The sequence below is a fragment of the Bombus vancouverensis genome, chromosome 7 (assembly GCF_051014615.1).
Source record: "Bombus vancouverensis nearcticus chromosome 7, iyBomVanc1_principal, whole genome shotgun sequence".
NCBI lineage: Eukaryota > Metazoa > Arthropoda > Insecta > Hymenoptera > Apidae > Bombus > Bombus vancouverensis.
Window position 1 is genome coordinate 3,264,663 of NC_134917.1, and position 20,714 is coordinate 3,285,376.

At 38.3% G+C, this 20,714-nt stretch overlaps 2 protein-coding genes across 23 annotated transcripts in view; both read right to left on the reverse strand.

Annotated features, from left to right (window-relative positions):
- Tm1 (tropomyosin 1) overlaps window positions 1-13,531 on the reverse strand; it is a 42,447-nt gene extending 28,916 nt beyond the window's left edge. For 6 of the 22 annotated variants that reach the window (XM_033347839.2, XM_076619949.1, XM_033347833.2 and 3 more), the window contains exons 1-3: window positions 13,380-13,531; window positions 9,941-10,103; window positions 9,476-9,601 (exon numbers count right to left, since the gene is read on the reverse strand). In XM_033347839.2, coding sequence (XP_033203730.1) covers window positions 9,476-9,601; window positions 9,941-10,054 — 240 coding nt within the window. In that variant the 5' untranslated portion in view covers window positions 10,055-10,103; window positions 13,380-13,531. Of the gene's footprint in view, window positions 1-4,616; window positions 5,008-7,870; window positions 9,114-9,475; window positions 9,602-9,940; window positions 10,104-10,400; window positions 10,419-11,920; window positions 12,062-13,011; window positions 13,123-13,375 lie in introns of those variants that run through there. The other 16 variants (XM_076619947.1, XM_033347835.2, XM_076619946.1 and 13 more) reach the window with 16 other exon arrangements.
- Window positions 13,532-17,240: 3,709 nt separating this feature from the next.
- Window positions 17,241-20,714, reverse strand: part of PIP5K59B (Phosphatidylinositol 4-phosphate 5-kinase 59B) — a 39,087-nt gene continuing 35,613 nt past the window's right edge. Inside the window, exon 18 of the mRNA XM_076620280.1 lies at window positions 17,241-19,535. Within this exon, the coding sequence (XP_076476395.1) occupies window positions 19,524-19,535 (12 nt within the window). The 3' untranslated portion in view covers window positions 17,241-19,523. The remainder of the gene's footprint in view (window positions 19,536-20,714) is intronic.

Sequence of the window (20,714 nt, forward strand, 5' to 3'; positions counted from 1 at the left end):
GATTCTAGGCGAAAAAAGAAGTCGAAAATATAGAATACAAATTTTTCGTTCGAGGCTTTGTTTTCGAGAAAATCGACTTTGAATTTTCGCTCGGTACGCGTACGGTACGTTATAACGAATCTCACGCGAAAAACGCGTCTATGCTTCTACGCGAAAAAAGAAGTGGAAAATATATAATAAAATCTTTTTTTTAATTTTTCCATTGAGACAACGATCTACAGTGAGATCCGTTATAACGAGACGTGATAAAGTGGACGCGTACCGAGCGAAAATTCAAAGTCGATTTTCTCGAAAACAAAGCCTCGAACGAAAAATTTTTATCCTATATTTTCGACTTCTTTTTTCGCGTAGAATTACCCATTTTACGCTTGTACCACCAGTTACCAACCACCCTGTATAACTAGAATTCATGTAATGCGAGGAACGTATCATTCAAATGATAACGATGTAGGTACTCAAATAAAAGAAGTTCACATTCGATTAAGCGAATGGAATTAGCACGACTTTAGTCAAAGTGTCGTTTGAATTAAAATCTAATTTCCTTTTCTTCTAGAATAAATAAAATTCTATTCTACTTCCTGTTTATTCCAACTTGTTACATTATTCAGTCAATTAATATTTAATATGTTTTACAACACACCCGTTGAATTTTCAGAACGTCCCATTAACAGTTTGAGAATTATCAAACTATATTACTAAGAATTTCATTGGCCGTTCTTTCTACTTAAAATGATTCACTCAAGGAAACCAGAGGCTACGCCTATGCATGCTCATAACGCGTACAATGTCATAATTCGTATCCAGACGATGTGGCGGGTTAAATTGTCGACCGGATAATTCGTCACAGTGTATAATATTTAAAGTAACGCGAGTGCCATTTCCGGTCCCATGTATTCTCAGTATCGATCATTGATCACGTCTATCAGGTCGTGCACGGACGATCTGTGTCGGAGGAAACCGACACGCCCACGCACACTGGCGCAACCGAACAGGTCTTGCCGATCATATCCGCGGTAATGACGGTAAGTGTGCCAAACTTCCGGCAACGATCACCCTCCGTTGCCTCCACTACGTTCTGTTAATTCGACGCGATTGTACTACTGTGTTTATATGTTGCACGCATCAGTCCTGTAGTTTAATAGTATCAGCAATGTATCACAGAAAATTTCAGGAAAAACTTATTTTGTTGCTTATAAAAGGGACTAGGAAAATGATACTGTAATGATATGGTACAGTAAATAATTTCAATAAGGAATATTTGTTTATATCATAGAATATGGATTATAGCGTATGTGTAATATTACTTAATCCTGTAGTATTTTGATGATATTTTTTTGTTAAATTATTAAGAAGTGCTTCTGAAATAGAAACATAATTTTCATTACGTATAATATGTAATTTATGTATTTAAATAGACATAGTAGGTACGCGATGAGAATGCTGGTATTAAATACATACTTTTCTAGTTTAAAAACCTGATTTGAAGTGTAGAATCATACCAGCCCTACGATATACCAACACCACGACATACCAACCTATATACGATAGGAACGCTACAAGAGAATTTCATCCAAAGCAACGGTATCCGATTACTCCACAAAGTCCTCTTTTCTCTCGAAAAGCTTTCAGCGTTTCCTAATGCTTCGAATTATTTCAGAAACGTAGAACGACTACTATCCATCCTGAAAACGTTCCTCCGCGAAGCAAGTCAAAATGTATCGATCGATCAATTACCAATATGCTAAACCAATAAAAACGGAACGTAACACGAACGAAGCGCTATGACGATGTTTATTTGTTTATTAATAAGTCTGCCCCCAGGATGAGGACAATCGAGGCATGATTATATAAACTCAATAAAAGAGACGCCACGTGCTGGCGTACGGCTCGTACGTAATATCACTTTCACGGTACAAGCTAAATCCGTTGCTGCCCGGTAAATCAATGAACCGAACTTAGGAGTATATACTTTGGATAAATGTTCGTAACATGTGGGACACACGTTGTTAGTTATTTAGTTCTATTAGACGAGAAAAAGAAGAAGAAAAAAGAAGTGCATACACGGCAGTGCACTTCATTGCTCAATGACAAAAGCTTGTTAGTGAAGCTTCACCGAGCTCCTATTCGTTGGCCTTTTAGGACGACGATACGTCAGCGGCAGAAAGCGAGCAACGTCACCGGAGGTACATTGACATTTTTCGGAGACTATACAAGGTTAATCTCTAATCGACAAAAGAATCGCCCTAATTAACCTTTACATGAATCCTTATAGCTGGATTATAGATATTTATAAATGTATGACAAATTTAAAGATGCTAAAATATATACGTACATACACAATATACAACAATATCGGAAATATTCAAAGTTCACAAAAATATGAATTTGTATAAATATCTGTAGTTTGATTATAAACGTTCCTTCTTCACCAGGATAGATTTTGGCAATTATTTAATAGGATGGATTAAAAGATGCAGAGGTTCTACCAACAGATACTGAATGGAGTTAGAGATAATTAATATGATATGTATAATGAATGTAAATATAGAAAAGATAGGTTTTCGAAAGGACGCCCTATAGATCTATAGTAAATGTTATATACATATTATACATATATGTAGATATCAAGTATATTTTCTACTCAAATAGTTGAATTATTAATAAGTTTTTTGATTTATTCCAAGTCTCTTCTCTTTCTATGAAGAATTTTTCAGGAATTAAGTTACATATTTTTCAAGACATTCTCCATACTCTAGGATGAAAGATAGTTCTACAAAATCATATATAATACTGTGACTTGATTACTTCATTCATAATCGATAATTTTGCAGAGGTTAGTCATGGTAGAACTGTATACAGGATATTAGTCTGTGACAGGCTTCCTCAACAGAGGGTCGAAAGGTCTCCGCAGGAAAATAAAATCATCGACTCCCAACGCTGATGATTTTAAATATCGCTACTGTAAATAACACCGAGCAGGTAGATATGGTCAGTAATGTTTTCTTGGTAAAAAAAAAGCAATGTTTTTTCTCTCACCGGTGCTCAACTTTGGAACTTCAACGAGTTACGCATTCAATATATCGTATTCTTGTGTTGGAATCTGTTGGACCATTGAACTGTCTATTAAAAGTGTCATGGTAATCGAATACATGTAAAACAAGCAGATTTATAATTTTACATTTAAATTAAAAACGTGTATATAACATTTCGAATGTTCGAATTACTTGTAATACCTTTTTGAAACGTACTGGAACATCTTCAGGCCAGATGTGAATTCACCTATGCGTTCAGCTATGTATTTTACCAGACCGTCAGCGAAAGAAAAGGGTAAAAACAGTGAGACTGTGGTAGAAATCGAAGCTGATGAACTGGCTTACACCTAGAATATTCATTCGTTCTTAATCTGCTTACAATTACAGACACTGCACATATTTATCTGAATATTTTTGATCAATTATATTTAACCCATCAGATATAAATTCCTACCTAATATTCTAAATTCTTAATTTATAAAAAGATGATCAAAAATTATAATCTTCAAAATAATCTACTTCATGTTCATGTTTTTCATAAATGACGCAGAATAATGAAAAAACGTAATTATCCTCGAAAAAATATATTAGATCGTATCATATCGATAATACTACGAAAGCCTTCGCATGCGAGAATTATTGTACGATCGTACACAGAAGTCGACCGGGTATTCCCCTTGATTCCATTCCGCGAATACGAGGGACACATTGGTTTAGCGCAATGCGCACGGTTAATTAGCTCTGGGCGTTATCGTAACGACATTTCCGAATGTACGAAGAATTGTTTGATTAACGCTCAAGAGTAGCGACAGAGGTAAGTTTTCAAGCCGGTCCTCGTTGTATCAAGAATGTCTCGAGTGCAAGTCGAGTCGGTGTCCCTTCTATATCCCCCTGGCTGCCCTCTCCAGAGGCACAACCCAGCCTGACGACGACGTGCCTGGCTGCCTGACACTCACGATCGATCCTATAGCCGTGCGGACGCCGGCTCCAGCGTTTCGTGTACAAAGGTGAAAATGATTTCCATCGAAAGTCCACCGACTTCGAACATGATTACTATTCTATCTTTTAAGTTAAATATTCAAAACGTGATGTCATTCGATAGAATGTATCCATTTTTCTTCAATATAACAAGTTTCTCTCACGCAAACCGATCGATACTTTTCCAGACGAATACCGAGTGAAGTTGAGCACCATATTTCCGGTAAAGACACGCCGTGAGCCGTACAGTTCGTTACGTGTTCTCGATGAAATTAACCGCACAATGAGTCGATCACGAGATGAATCGATTGGCTTTGCGATCGGTGCACTTCGTATGACTGTTAATCAGACATCGAAATTGACAAACCTCACTGAATTCTTCCCTTCTGTGCGTTTAATTCACATCCCTATTCGAGCATCGTGAAACGATTAACGAGATTCACGAGCTACCTCGTACGATAGGTCAGGTTATGCCAGAGAATGGAATAACTCGAATCAGAGGAAACTGGAAAAATATCCTCGACAAAGAACCCTACATAGTATCGAGCCAATTCGTAGGCAGAAAAAACGAACGAAATACGAAGTTGAGGTAATTTTCTCACTCACTTCCTCGCGGCGTATCACTTCCACTTGCAGCCGCTTCTGATACTCTTCACACTCATCCTTGTACTTCTCCATTTCTTCTTTGGTCTGCCTCATCTTCTTCTTGAGCACGTCGAGAAGGGTGCCCTGCACTTGCGTCGACATGCTGCTGGATATTCGCGCGTGTTATCGTCTTCTCACTTGTAAATATCGCGATTACGAGTCTAGTGCGCGGATCGAGGTAATGCTCGAACGATAAATGGAAGAATGGAGGATCTAAGACAGCCGGTGAACACGACGTACGAAGACAAAGTATATCGGGGTACGATAGACAACCGGTACCCGTGCGAGAGAGAGAGTTTCGTAGCCTCCGAGCTGTCGTACACTGACGACCACTGGCTGCTGTTGACTGGAAAGCAAGATGGCCGCCCCCGGTCAGTACGCGCATGCGCGCTACCGTTCTGCGGACGTCAAATAGTCCCTTGCCCTTAACGACGTTTCTCCTACGATATTTTGTGGAAAATTTCCCTTTGATCAAATTGCAATTGACCTCATCGTTTAAATACTTCCTATCTGACCACGCCTATATTTATAAAGAGTCGGTTCATTGATTCAATCGTTATTTTTTTCTTTTCGAGACCGTGTCACAGTATGATGCGCACGCCGAGTATCGCTACGCCAATCGACGTGTCGTCGCGCGCAAAGCCCCGGAAATACCGCGCCCGTCGCGAGCGCGCCCAACCGTTCGAATGGATGGTCGACAACAATTCCTGCGTTGTTTCGCTTCTTCTGCTTTTCATTCGCTGTGAGGGGCATTTCGCATTTATTCTATGCACCAATGATAATTCCAGTACCGACGTAATTTTCCTAAAATTGGTTGTTTTCTATGATCGACGGTTTTACGATGAGTAGGTAGAATGAGATGGATGAGTGACGCGGAAATTTAAATGATAATAGAGATCAGTAATATAACGGTTATGTGACCCCTAGTAATAAATTGTTATTCATTTTGTACGCATTAGAGAGATTTAATAAAGACACAATTATGGACAAATCGAATAACGGATTGTATCATATGGTTTAAGCGCTACCGGAAATAGTAATATATTTTATTATGAAGTTCTAGAGCAAGAGAATTATTGTAATATCATTATATAAGAGTTGCGACCGTTAATTGAACATTTTTAATAAATTATGACGTAATTGTTTTATTCAAGAATATAATTTCGGGAAAAATCAAACTAAATGTTATTTTGCTTGCATCATATTTCTTAATTTGAATTCATGTAGTGTAATTTTAATTAAATATTCAATACATTTTATCTAGTTTGACTGGCTATGCATATTAATTTAATTACTAGTTTGCGTCGCGAAGAATTAATTACAGAATACATCAAACTGCATAGTTAATACTCGTATTATCTCTAATACTCTTCTTTTTATATGTCAGTAGTATTTTTTTACAGAAGAAAGAATAAACAGTTATATATATATTAAAAAGTGACTGCAAAGTATAAATAACACGTTAGAAATATATGATTGTGCATTTATGAAAAACTACCGCAGCTCCATCTCTAATATTCAGTCATTCTACGATAAATTCAAATGGTATGCAAATCCCAGGTTAGCATCGAATTAAGAACAATCAACTGAATTCGAATGTAAGTTCGAGAATCCAGAAACTCGTCCATCAGAATTATGCGAAGAATGTAAGTATAGATGGCAGCACATTGATCTGCCGTGAAATCGCAGAGAATGTGACGTGTAAACATCGGCTAAGATAACGGGGTAAAGAAACAGATCTTTGTTTCAAAGGTCGACAATAAAGTATAGAACGCATTTCAAATTCCGGTGCAATATGTTATGAATATTCTGCAACGGTGTTACACATACTCTATATCGTCACCGGCTTATAAAACGCTCATAACGAAGCGGATTTGTGGGAGCGTGTTCCGGGCGCTATGCTTACGCAATGTTCTCTCAGAGTGCCGAATAAAAGAGCTGCTGGATCCGTGTACCAACAGCCACGTATTTTTAGAATGTTGACGAGTGCTATTTATGTTTAACGCGTGTTACCAGTGCAGGGTGGGGTTTGTTTTTGGAAATGTGTTCCAAAAGCATATATGTATACGAAGATATCTTTCATTTGTTGAATTATTTTATCTATTTCGCAAAGATATTGAAAATATTAAAATTTTTTAAAAATCGTCAAGAAACTTCAATTATAATGTCATTTTACGATATATTATTGCATTTGGTCAGGTTAGGTTAGGTTCTTCATGAAACTGAACATAAGCTTCCAAGTTTGGCAATGTTACACTCGTTGTACGAACGCGTCATATTAAATCGAAAGGTGTGGCTTAAACCAAAAACGAATTGGTAAGAACGCCGCATATTATGATGTGCATCGGACGTGATTGTATATAAATAATCGAAAAATTTGAATTACCTGGGCGTACGGTCGCTTGGAGTCGACTAAATAAGAATACCATTTATCATATTGGATGAAAGAATTACGCTTCATCCATTGTCTCCGTTCAGTAACCCTATACAATAAGTATCCTTTGTCGGACGATCGTGCATCGTTAAGTTCTGCAAGAAGTCGCTTGTCGCTAAAAGCGCTACTAATGATTCTCTCAAGTATTATTAAACGCAATAAGTAGTATATCATTTATTTAGTACGCGATAATGCAAACTGATTTCGATTTTCACTTGGCAACGGCTGGAATTCCGATGTATTAATCGGCCTTTCTCTAATCAGTATTCGTGGCGGTTCGGTAATTTTCCAGAATGGTCGGTAGAAAAGAGCGTGTAATTAAAACGTGAGAAAGAGTAACAAGAGTCGTCAACGTTCCTTTGTAAAACCTTCTCAAGCAACCTACGATTTAATGGTCTGTAACGTCACCGTGGGGTCCGTGGTTAACCACTAGATCACCTAACCTAACTGCGCGCGTATTTTTATCCTGCTCTCAACCATATAAGGTATCGAATTTACGAAGATTACCTCGTTCGACGAAAACGTTGGGTAAGTCGACAGAAAGAAATGCAAAAGAGATGAAGAATTATATACACGCGTGGTATGATATGGTCCGAGAGAGAAAGCAAGATCTTCATTGGTCATGATCTCTTTCCGTTATCAAGGGCTGTATGACCCTCGAGGACCCATTGACCGACGTGACGTCAAACTGCGTCAAGGTTATGTCATATGATGACCTTCACGCAGCACGCTCGTTTACCTACGTACCGGGTGCATCAGTGATGTATCATGCGATACTGACCCGTTTAAGCTGGTTCCCCATAATATTCTGCAATTCGTTCCTTATGAGACCGAATTTCATCATCGTGTCGCTGGAGAATATGGACCATCCGAAAGCTAATCCAGGATAATCGGCGCATCTCTTTCTTCTTCTTGCTTCCCTTTCAGCTTGCACCTCGGTCCTTTCGCTAGGACATCTAAGCTTGGCAAGCTCAGCAAGTTCAGGGTCCTCCTCGACGTTGGTCGACTCGTCGTCAGAGTTCCCGTCACCGCGAGCCCTCGCGACCGCGTGCTCAGGCTCCGGTGAAGTTTCTTTGCTCCTCGTCTCGTTGTCGGACTCGTTTTTGCATATCTCGATCCCACGTGGCCTTAATCGAGGCTTATCAGTTGATGGTTGTTCCGTATCGTGGCTGTCACAGCTCTCGTTCTCGTTTCTATCAAGAACAAACTGTTCGCGTCGTTCATTGAGGACATCCAGGCTACACTGCGCGAGCCTGTGTCGGATGTCCTCTCTGTCATCATCTTCGAGCTTGTACGTTATCTTGTTGACGTCTTTTGAGGATACAGTAGTGGCCGTCGGATCTTGGAGCCACCTCGGGCCGACGATCGTGGGTACTGTCACCGCGGTCGAACACTCCGTACCAATGACAGTGCTTTTTTCATCGAGTCTCGATGACGTTGTAGTCGTTGGCGTTTCGTTGTTACCAGTCGGCGTATCTTTAACGATATCAGCAGGGCCACACTGCGCGGGTCCTCTGCTGGAGACATCGATACGTCGACGCGTAGTGTACCGCGGATGATGTTGATGACCGCGACGTCTCGTGGTCGTCGTAAGAGCTGGTTCCATACTATCCAGCTGCTAAACCTTTCACCTAACCCCTTTCTTCCACTATTTATCCTTCTAATGTACTCTACGTACCACTGTTCCTACTACTGCACAAGACACACCGCCATCTTGTCTGTCACTGTTCGTAACACGTTTCTCACCGCGCCACGCATACGTCCTTCTGTCTGTCTCTCTATGTTGCACACACACCACCGTTCCGTACAGGCGAACGCATGCACGAGAGGAGACACGTTGGTCTCTGCTCTCTGCACCGTCCTGGTCTGATTTCTATCTTGCTCTTGCTTTCTCTCTCTCTTTCTCCGTCTATTGCTCTATGCTCGATCCAGGTTACCCCTACCATAAACTACGACACGAAACCGAAGTTTGCCGACCACCGCCGAACAAACGAAGCGGCAGCTTCGCGTACTAATGCTCGACTGTGCGCTCCGTTCGCGGAGAACCTATTCTTTTCTTGTGAAACGCCTGCGCACGATCGCCGCGACATCTGATGGCGCTCGAACGTCACTATTCTGTCGGTAACAACGCGGTGATTGATAAAGACTGGCGGGTTTTCATATTCGAAAACCGGTTGAGTTTATTTTTTAAATGTTTCTTATATGATATTTGTTGTTCTTTCTCCAAGTATCAGTGTACTCAATTATCTAACTTTCTCTTTCTAAATGAAGTAATTTAATATACTGCAAATTGTCCGTGAAAGGTTAAAATATTTGAAGTTTGAAACTTAAATTTGATAAGAAATTACGATAGAACTACGATGATGGAATATTACGAATAACTTACGTTCTGCAGCGCCTTGTCTTTCTCTTCAAGTTTAGCATTGACCTGCATAAGAGCCTCTTGAGTTTGATCGAGTTCGTTTTCAATGGTCTGGATCTTCTTCTGCAGGGCGCGCGCCTCTTCCTCGGCCTTTGTTGGACAAAAGAATGTTATAAATCAAACAGTTAACACAATAACAGATAATTACACATTTATTGTGTATATATATGATTATGGCAGAGAAAACAGGTATAGACACTCCAGATCTATAATCAACGTTCTTGAACAGATGCCAATCCTATAACGCATTTTTATCACATTGTGATTATTTCATCGTTATTTTTATTCCCCATTTTAGCAAAGCAGGTAAATAGACATTTTTGGTATTTCTTTTATTACATCAGACTACTTTTTATTCTTAGCTTGTCAGCAGTTATTTCAGGTCCTCCAACTGAAACGCATAATACGCTGAAAATTTGAAACATTTACCTTTTCTGCTCGCGCATTTGCATCACGAGCTTGCTGTTCACAGAGCAACGCGCGATCCATCGCGTTGTCCTTCTCCAGCTTCATTCCCTGCATCTTCTTCTTGATCGCGTCCATGGTGGCGGTTTGGTTTGTTCACTCGTTTACCAGAAAAAAGACAACGTATCTAGAACAGCAACGGACGTCTCCATTATCATCTCAACGTTCTCGAATATGCGTTCTCTCCAGCACGTAAACCGTATTCCTTCCCATACGCTTTTATCTTCGATCGGCAAATTGTACTTTTTAATTCTCCCTTGGTCCGTATAACTCGATCGATTCCCAAGGAGAATGATCGAGTTCGCGCGCGTTCATCGTGCCGGAGATTTCAATGACCGTGAGACGAATCAAGATTGCAATTAACCGCAACTTAATTATTTGATTTTTTTCTTTTTTCGTGCAGGTTCTCCTATATATCTCATACCTTTTTGACGACCGTTCTTTTCTATCCTTTTTTTTATTTTTCTCTTCCCTCTCGTTTGTTTCAGAAGCTGAAGCGCAAAGTTATCTCTTAAAAACGCGACGCGACGGTAATTACCATAGAAATCGCCGGATCGGCCGCAAATTCGTGCAAGTTCTCGCTATACGGACAGCATGCATCGAAGTATAATTAGCGAACGACCGGATATCCTATTTATAGAGACAGGTTCTTGCTCAAGAAGGCCCGGGCTCTGTACCGTGTCCGTATATATAAAATCAAACGTCTTCGCTGCTCCGGCCGTCTTTCTTCCTCTCTCGTGACGTCAGACATTCAGGTATGCGATCCTCCAGGACGAACCAAGGCGAAACGAGAGGATTCTTCGCGGGCTCGCTGCTTTCGCATTTTATGCGCTCGTTTCACTACACGAGCGAAACCGATGCATCGCGAGGACGAGAGGGTACCGATACGGCCAGCAGGACAGAGCCACGAACGGGTTAATTTTCTTCGTGGAAACATTCCAGACATTGTTTCTTCCAGGATCATTCTATCTCTACTGTTTTTTCCATCCTGTTTCGCTTTCAAAATCGAGTTCTTTTGCCGAGAGTGAAATTTTAATCTGGCACGTTAACAGTGAGTGTCACTGTTCGCTTGTTTCTTCTTTATTAAGCTTTTAACGCTAAATTTGGCATTGGAATGAGAAGAAAGCACATGGTGATAGATTATAGAAGATCGAATTTAATTTCTAAGGAAGTAGCGAAACTTTAATCAAGAGTTAACAGTGGATCGTTACTTCCCAATTCTTTTTTCTCTTTTAAGCTTCTAAAGTGAAACTCGATATTGAAATGAGAAGAAAGAAGACAGAGTCAGACTATAGAAAGTTCAGTTTAGTTTCTCAAGCTTGCCGCGTTCTTTGAAATATTTTTAACCAAATCGTATTTTTTTATGCTTTGACAACTTCTAAAGTACGAGGAAAGTATTAAGGAATTGTTATTGATACGAGTGATTAGCTGTTGCTGTGTAATACATTATTGCGTAATAATTATTTTCTTAAAATATTAATTTCATTAGAGTCTCTTTTTAGGTAACTTTTTAGGAACCGAGAAAATGATCGAAACGTAAAAGATTTGAGAATCGTAGCAGGGTTAAAGAACTTCTTGGTACTCGTTGAGTCTACGCGTGTATGAATCTCTGCATCCGTATCATTGGTATCTATACGAACGAATGAGCACGATTCCTGGCTCGCCCGTAATCAGAGATGCCGGAGAAGCGAAGAGGGAAGAAAACGAAGTTTCAACCAGTTCAAAGAAGCAGAAATTCTAGACACAATGCTCCGAAGAAACGAACTTCTTCGTGTCATCACTTCTCACCTTTACTCTGTGAAACTTAAATACCTTCGAAATCAAACCGTTGACACCATCATATATTTACCATAATATATCCATAATAAACTCTTTGCAAAGATGAAATATAAAATTAAAAAAAAAAAAAAAAGAAGAAAAAGAAGATACAATGGGAAAAGATACCTAATCAAAGGTGGGGATTTTTTCTTCCGTTTCTGGTTTTAATGTATAGATTGTGATGAAGTCACATCCCAAGCTTATCGAAAGTCACAGAGCACACAGTCGAAATAGTGATGGATAAAAAATAAGCCCAGCTGCCGGATTGCAATGGAGCTTGTATCAAAGCAGAGGGTTATTTTTACACGCGAGAGGAGAGGGTGGAATCGCTAGTCGCCTGCCGTCGAACCTTTTCGGGTTACGCACAGCCGAGTTTCGTTACTACATTCGGATCGGTGTCTGATTACGCTCGAAAGAAAATTATCCTCCCTACCAGGCCCCCTATCGTAACAATTTCTGACACTTGATGCGGAAATTTTTGCATAATCCACCTACGTCATGATGATGATCGTTCTACATCTTTTTTGGAGCAGATAAGAAATTTGTGTGCGAAAAGAATGCGACCTAGATCGTGACATAGAAATTTGACCTTGTTTAATAAATTTCTTGAATTAAAATTCGATACAAGTTCGATAATGAAGTAATAAATTATCAAATCACTGCAAATACTACGAGTATTCCATGCGATATTACGAATAAATTAGTCTACACTTTTTAATGGGACACTGAAACCTTCTACAGGTTGTTCTATCAATTTCTTCGATCGCCTACACCGAACACCAAAAGCAGAGTATAGTAACGTTTGCACTGGTTCTTTCGAGAATTTGTTATCAGCGAGCGTCCGGAACAACATCGTGACCGCGATCTGCTATCTCGCAGTTAGAAATTCTTGTCTACTCTGGCACAGCAAAGAAATCGGTAGTCTGGGACAATGTTGTCACAGCGGTTACTCGTGAATGCCTGAAACTTTTTATGAGTCACACTTTTTCTGGCAAATACCAACTCAGGCTGCATCCACGATTGACAACGGGTTGCGGGCCTGAACGTTACGAAACGTCCGCCAAAATTTGCATAATAACCGATTGCTTTTTAAAATCGCTCGCATGAACTGCGCATGATAGACGTTGCAATTATCAATTCTCTCTCAACTCAATTGAATCTCTATCAAGTTAAAAAAGTAAGTAGATCAAATATAAGGCGATCCAAGCTTCATTTACCACTTGGTTCAACTCCTTTTCAAGGCAAAATCGTCGTCGACCTGCAAGATCATCCGCCTCTATTCGAAAACTGATTTCTGCCTCCGACAGCGATCGACCCTCTTCACTTTCCTGCGCACGAAAGAAACACGCACGTTCTACTCACGTCACTTTTTTTCTCGCACAACCAACCCACCCACCCACCCACACACACACACGCACACATACACGGACAGGCACACACATGGACGATGTTAGAGGGAACGAGAGTCACGATCGAGCAGATCCAGGAAGGTCCTGCAAGACACGCGAGGTCGAAAGGCGAAACTCGAGCAGGCCGTTGCATCGGACGTAGGTACGGACTGGAAAAAGTGCACATGCTTACTCACGGGGCAAGTATTCAGGTTCGTTCGTCGTCTGGGATGCGTCTGACTCGCAGGCTAAGTCTCGACTGGTCGCTGAAAGCTTCGGCTACAACCGTTCGTCGTGGCTCCCACCTTTTCTCGCGGGCTTCTCTCCTCGCGATCGTAAAAGACGACGATGACGTCGCGCGCCAGGACGCGCTTCTCTTTCTCTCTCTTTCTCTCGTTTTCTGACGTCTCTTATCCCTACCACACCGCGTATGCGTGTCTATATGTGTGTACACTATACGTGTACAGACTCGCCGTGAGCATTTTCTACGTACGGGCTTGTGAAAACATACACCGCTGCGGAATTTATCTTTAGAATCGGCGACGCTACAACGCCCGATCGCGCCGCCGCTTATTTTCACTCGGGTCCTGGAGAGCTCTTGCCCAACGCGGCGATCCGAAATTCAGAGTATTTGGGAAAAGACAGTGGAGTCTTTGATGGAGTTTGAGGCACATTCGAGGCATTGAAAGAAAAGTGGAGCTTCCTTTCTTTCTTTTTGTCGTCGCCTCCTCTCAAGCAAGTAACGTGGCGATAATTACCATGGAGGTGATTGTATTGAAAATTCGTAGAAGGATCAGTATATTTGAGACATTAATTCTAATGCTCAACAAATTGCGTAATTCGTTGTTTGAAATAGATGCGAGAGCAAAATATTCCACTTTTAAAAAAAGGTCGAAAAATTTCATTATAAATTCCATATGTTAAATAAAGTCATACATAACGCAATTATTGATATTTATTTCCTATAAACAGTAGAAAGTATATACATATTTTTACATTATGAATATGAGATTTATACTCCGATAGTGGAAATGCAGAAAATCTTCAGCGTAAAGAAATAATTATTTATCAATTGATTCTTCGAAAGGGTCTTCGATCCTTAAAACTATCTTTAAAAAAAGGAGAAAATATATTGTTACGACTAAAACCGAGAATAAAGAGTATCATTAGAAGACTTTGGACAGGAATTGTATAACTGTACCAAGAAGGAAGCGAAGTAGCACTGTACGCCAGTAAAAGAGATAGATCCATTCGGGATTACGTTCGTAATTCCTTGATCCAGTTTCCATAGTTACCAAGATCAAAGTCACCGGGATTGTTGCAAAGTTGCTATAAAAACTTAGATACTCTTCTTCGATTACCTTAATACCAATTAGAAAAAAAAAACTTACCATTGATGGCCTTAAAAATACGTAGATTATTTATCGCGACAGATAAGATAATCTTCGTGGAAAAGATTTCTTAAAACGGGTATCAATTGTGTGACCATTCGCAAGACGGAAATGTAACGCGTGAAAGATAAAAATACACGATCGTAACAATGTCTCGTGTATCGCGTCTCCAGCAGGAAGATCCTAATATTAGGCGGCGACAATTTTGGCATTGGGGTTATAGGTATCTCGCTCGGTCTCCTTGAGTCAAGTCGTGTCATGGTCAATTCGCAATGACTCGGACAACGCTTTTAGCCTGGCCGTTTGTGTAATTATTTCAAGATTTACCGAATAATTCGAGCAATTTCCAAATGAGTAATTTCGATAGCGATCACATGGAAACTTGCTGAATATTATACTTGATCTCTATGTTAGATATTAACATGCAGTCTTTATATGGTAATCGTCTGATTTGACGACTTAATTTCAATGGAATGCGTTCGTGATGGGAACGGTGAAAATTTCGCCAGGCAATTTGTCGACGCGCGAAATCTTTTGCGTAAGTTTATCGGTCACCACATCCCATACATTCATGCATCGGTCCGATTCAATACCGTAAAAGGAAAAAGTAGGTAAGGGTCCCTGCGCAGCCTTGACTCATATACAGTCTGTTTAAGTACTGGCTCGTGTGCGTTTATGAGCATACGTACTTCTGACATACCGATCACCGGCGAAAAGTCAATGAATACGCCGCGTCTGTTTACCTGCGATGTGATCTGAACACGCGATCACATGGATACTATAGAAAATTCAATTAATTATCGTCGATCTTTTTCATTTTTCTTAATTAACACGTTAAAGTGCAGTGATTCATTGAGATAATCTTTTATCCGCGATCTTTTTCGGTCAACTTACGCTATTATATCATATTTTCCAATATCATAAGATAAGGGAAAATTCCAAGGACTTGCTTGATATTTTCTTTAGTCTGTATCTTCTTGAATTTTGCTTTTTCATATTGCATTTATAAAAGAGATTTTCAAGGATTCTGTTGACTACTTTTTTTACACCCAGATTCGTAACAAAAGTTAAGGTATTTATAGGATTATCATAAAGTGTTATTCTTTTTAATTGTACGTATACAATTTTCAATAACGCAATGTTTACATAACTTTTTCGGTCAACTTACACTATTATATCATATTTTCCAATATCATAAGATAAGGGAAAATTCCAAGAACTTGCTTGATATTTTCTTTAGTCTGTATCTTCTTGAATTTTGCTTTTTCATATTGCATTTATAAAAGAGATTTTCAAGGATTCTGTTGACTACTTTTTTTACACCCAGATTCGTAACAAAAGTTAAGGTATTTATAGAATTATCATAAAGTGTTATTCTTTTTAATTGTACGTATACAATTTTCAACAACGCTATGTTTACATATCTTTTTGATCAACTTACACTATTATATTATATTTTCCAATATCATAAGATAAGGGAAAATTCCAAGGACTTGCTTGATATTTTCTTTACTTTGTATATTCTTGAACTTTGCTTTTTCATATTGTACTTGTAAAAGAGAATTTCAAGTATTCTGTTGACTACTTTTTTTACACCCAGATTCGTAACAAAAGTTAAGGTATTTATAGAATTATCATAAAGTGTCATTCTTTTTAATTGTACATATACAATTTTCAACAACGCTATGTTTACATAACTTTTTCGGTCTACTTACACTATTATATTATATTTTCCAATATCATAAGATAAGAGAAAATTCCAAGGATTTGCTTGATATTTTCTTTAGTCTGTATCTTCTTGAATTTTGCTTTTTCATATTGTACTTATAAAAGAGAATTTCAAGGATTGTGTTGACTACTTTTTTTACACCCAGATTCTAGAACTGTATGAAGCTTAACAAAAGTTAAGGTATTTACAGGATTATCATAAAGTGTTATTCTTTTAATTGTACATATACAATTTTCAATAACGCTATGTTTACATAAATTTTATCACCTGATTCTTAAGGTGGTAATAAAAAAAAAATTTTCTTGTCAATCGCGCATGGAAACTTGATGACATAATGATCGAAGTGCGTTAAAAAGTAAGTAAAAATCCAAGCGATGGTAGTTCTTTTAATAATCTTCTGTAATTGAAAAATTAAATGAAATCATGTTGCACGATGTTACTTTCAATTTCATCGAGCTTCATAAGGCAGCAGGGTTTATCGAATCAGTTATTATCGCGGTATGCCAACAATTAACAGAGAAGGCAACCTTGGAGCAACAATTAGGATGCTTATTATAAAGCAGTCCGTCATTATTTCAACGTATGCGTACGTGTCCTTAGTTAGTACTTACCTTATGCAGGATATATTGCACCGGCGAGGTCGAGGCACCTTCTGTCCTAATTCTACTTCATCGACATAAGCCTTTATAAGTAAGTTGAGTCACCTTCTCGTTAGCCCCTACTTTGTCATACACCTTAATTTCTCCGTTGGAATTGATGCGCGATCGATCAATCGGACGAGACATAAACATAATGAAAATGATGAATTCTCAAACCTTAATTCTCTTCCAGTTGTTCAACTCATCTTTATTTTAGCTAAACCATCGTTTAAACCTAAAACAAGGGAACGAATGAAAAGAACACGGACACAGGGACAAAAGTGCAATATGCAAGACGAATAATTTTCATCGCAAACTTTATTGTTACAACAATTATTGCCAAAGGAAGATCTCCCTCGAGAATCGAACGAAATCTTCCTACGTGCGACTCGGAACTTTTTACGATGGAAGGACCATCGTCCTTCCATAAATAAATAGAACGCAACAATAATTTATTCACCCTTATATCGTACATTATCGCTGCGATCGGCCGTGTACAAGCAAAATGAGGTATCAAGATTGTGACTCTTGAGGAAAATGCAACTGTGTGCACACGGTCGCACGCGCCATAATAAATGCATCGATGTACATGATAATCGACCGTGTGTTTATGTATATGTATATATATATAATATGTATATTAGTGTGTAACTCGGGTATGTATGTATGTATGTCAATGTGTATCTGTGCCTGTGTATATATGTTTGTTAATGTATGTATATATATGTATGTATATATGTTTGGTAATGTCTGTGTAGGTACATATTTATAATATACAAACATACGAGTAGATACCTTTTTTCATACATACAAGATACAAGCAATACCCTCTAGTAAATATATACAGCAGTGACAACGCGATTTTTTTGTTTTCTTCTGGAGGAACGTCGCGAGAACCACTTGAAAGGATATTCAAGTGCACCGAGTTCCTAACGCATAGTCGACGCCAGCGATTCCGTCTGTTCTCGATGGAAATAGTCTTGATATTCCAAGCCAACGTCTAATGCTTAACGGAATCCGCGATTTTCCAAAACTTTTCTTCTCACGAAAACGATCATGCTTGAGTCGCGCTGTTTTGAAAGGCGACCGCAATTTAAACGAATTAAATTGTTTGCAAGTATTTATTACTTCGTGACGCGTGTATGTGTGAGAGATTTCTTACAGAAACGTTTAATTATAGAACGAATTAAACACTTAAGAATTTCTCAACGAAGAGATTAAAATTGTTGATCCTGCTTGATTATCGTAACACTCACACCTCGTTAATTAATTTAATTAATAGATTGTAAATCGAAGATTGATCTTTTGTAAGAATACCATGCAATGTATCAGGTATATCTCCAATTGGACGATTAAAGACTGGGGAACAGACTTTTAAACTCACGAACTAATGGTAGTGTACAGGGATAATAATATATTAATTCTCTAAATGTACAAAGTATACGCTGTACACGTGTAGTCGTGCAATTCTCAATAAATTCTCCAGTTGTTGTTTTCAACGAGGATAAAATTTCAAAAATTTCCCATCGCGTTTTCACGAATCGTTTTTTACATCGCTTTGAGACACTACAAATCTCAGATGATTAATCGACAGTCGTCGAAAAAACGACAAACTACAAACAAAAATAGGCAGAAAAAGGAAGAAAAATTAACGGAGGAAATAAACGCACGCAGTCTTTCCGAAAGAGGATTTAAGATGCGTTTATCCAGCGTTTATCTGTGTACATTGTACATTTGAGCCAGAACGAGAGTCCTGCTAAGGAAACTGCAACTTCCTGGCGGTACATAGCAGTAAAACAATAGAAAAATAAATAACTAAATTGGCTATCATCGATTTGAGACGTTTGCTTTATTTTCTTTACCATCAGTTTATTCGATCTTTTCGGAGAAAAAGTAGAAAAATCTGAGATGATTTAAGAGAACGTTGAAGGAACAAAATGTCGTCTCGAATCGATCTCTTAGTTGCTAATATAAAGTGTTCCGAAATTATCCTTTCGTTATGTTGTTTTTAATGAATGAAAAACTGTAATAATAAAAGGGACGATTAAAAGAATAGATAAATAACAGATTGCTAACATTTATGCAAATTTATATTTTTATAGACAAATATAAAGAAATGTTACCTAAATATTGTACTTTAGATTTCTTATATTTGAAGCTTATATGCATTTTTGCATCCTTAAATTTCTTATAAGCGTATAAAAATTCTGCAACTAGACATCACAAAAGTAGTGAAGGATGACATGACGAACACAATCGTATAATGAAAAATACAATGACAAAAATCTACGGATGAATAAAGGCCGCTTCCGTGGTCGGATATTTTCGGCACACTCTATAAATACAGTTTAAAATGCGCACACTTATATGCCTGCTTTCTGTTGAACTTACATCAACGTCCTAATGCATTTTCAAGCTAATTCCGGAGGGGGAGGGTTTCTAAATGCGCCGACAGCGAGGATTCACAGGCTCCGCAGTCAATTCTCTCTTTCTCTCTCTCTCGTACATACAAATTTGTATTTTCTTTTTTTATGTGTTTTTCATTTGACTTTTTTTCTATAACTATCTTCGTTTTTTGCTTGACTACAGGTGGGTCTGAAACGGGTGCAAATAAAAGAAACCAGGATAAGAAAATATTTCGGTAAAAAAAGGGTGAAAAGAAAGTGAAAATAAAGTGCGCCGAGGGTGGGTTTACGTAAACGATACGAGGTATCGATCGATCGATCTTTACCGACAGGGGTACATACACGCATATATCATACATATATGTATATACAGGGTGGTTGGTAACTGGTGGTACAAGCGGAAAGGGGGTGATTCTACGCGAAAAAACAAGTCGAAAATATAGAATAAAAATTTTTCGTTTGAGGCTTTGTTTTTGAGAAAATCGACTTTGAATTTTCGGTCGGTACGCGTTATAACGGATCTCACTGTAGATTGTTGTCTCGATGGAAAAATTAAAAAAAAAAATTAAAAAAATAACGTCAATCGAGACAACGATCTACAGTGAGATCCGTTATAACGAGACGTGACAAAATGCACGCGTACCGAGCGAAAATTTAAAGTCGATTTTCTCGAAAACAAAGCCTCGAACGAAAAATTTTTATCCTATATTTTCGACTTCTTTTTTCGCGTAGAATCACCCCCTTTCCGCTTGTACCACCAGTTACCAACCACCCTGTATAACACATATAGTGACTCATGGCAGTATTTGAATACGTATAATAATACAATTTTCATCGATATATTATCTGTGTTATACAAAACATTTTGAAATTTAATTAGCATCGAAACGAGATACGACTGTCATGTTCGTATTGGTAAAATTTCGAATCAATTTGAAAATATATATAGAAATTGCGAGACATTTAGTGCAAACATATATTTAGTAGAAAATTCGTATACATCAAGAACATACAGCATTTCAGTATATTAACATCACTGAAAATATTAAGGTTTATTAACAACAATAGAACGTTTAAATATTTTTGCTATTTCTGCGAAACATATACTTGCATTTAATTTGAAACTTCTATATACATTTTCAGTTTTGTTTGAAAATTTTCTGATACGATTAACGATAGTCACGTGGCACTATAGCGCTAATAAAATTTCAAAATGGATCGTATAGTACACGTAATATATTCATAATTTCAAATATTACTTTCGCCAGCCACTGTATATTTAACTAGAAATCGAACGACGAAAATATATAATTGAAAGGAGAAGTTACCCCCGACGTACGAAGACGCGCGTATTTCAAATCGCGATAAC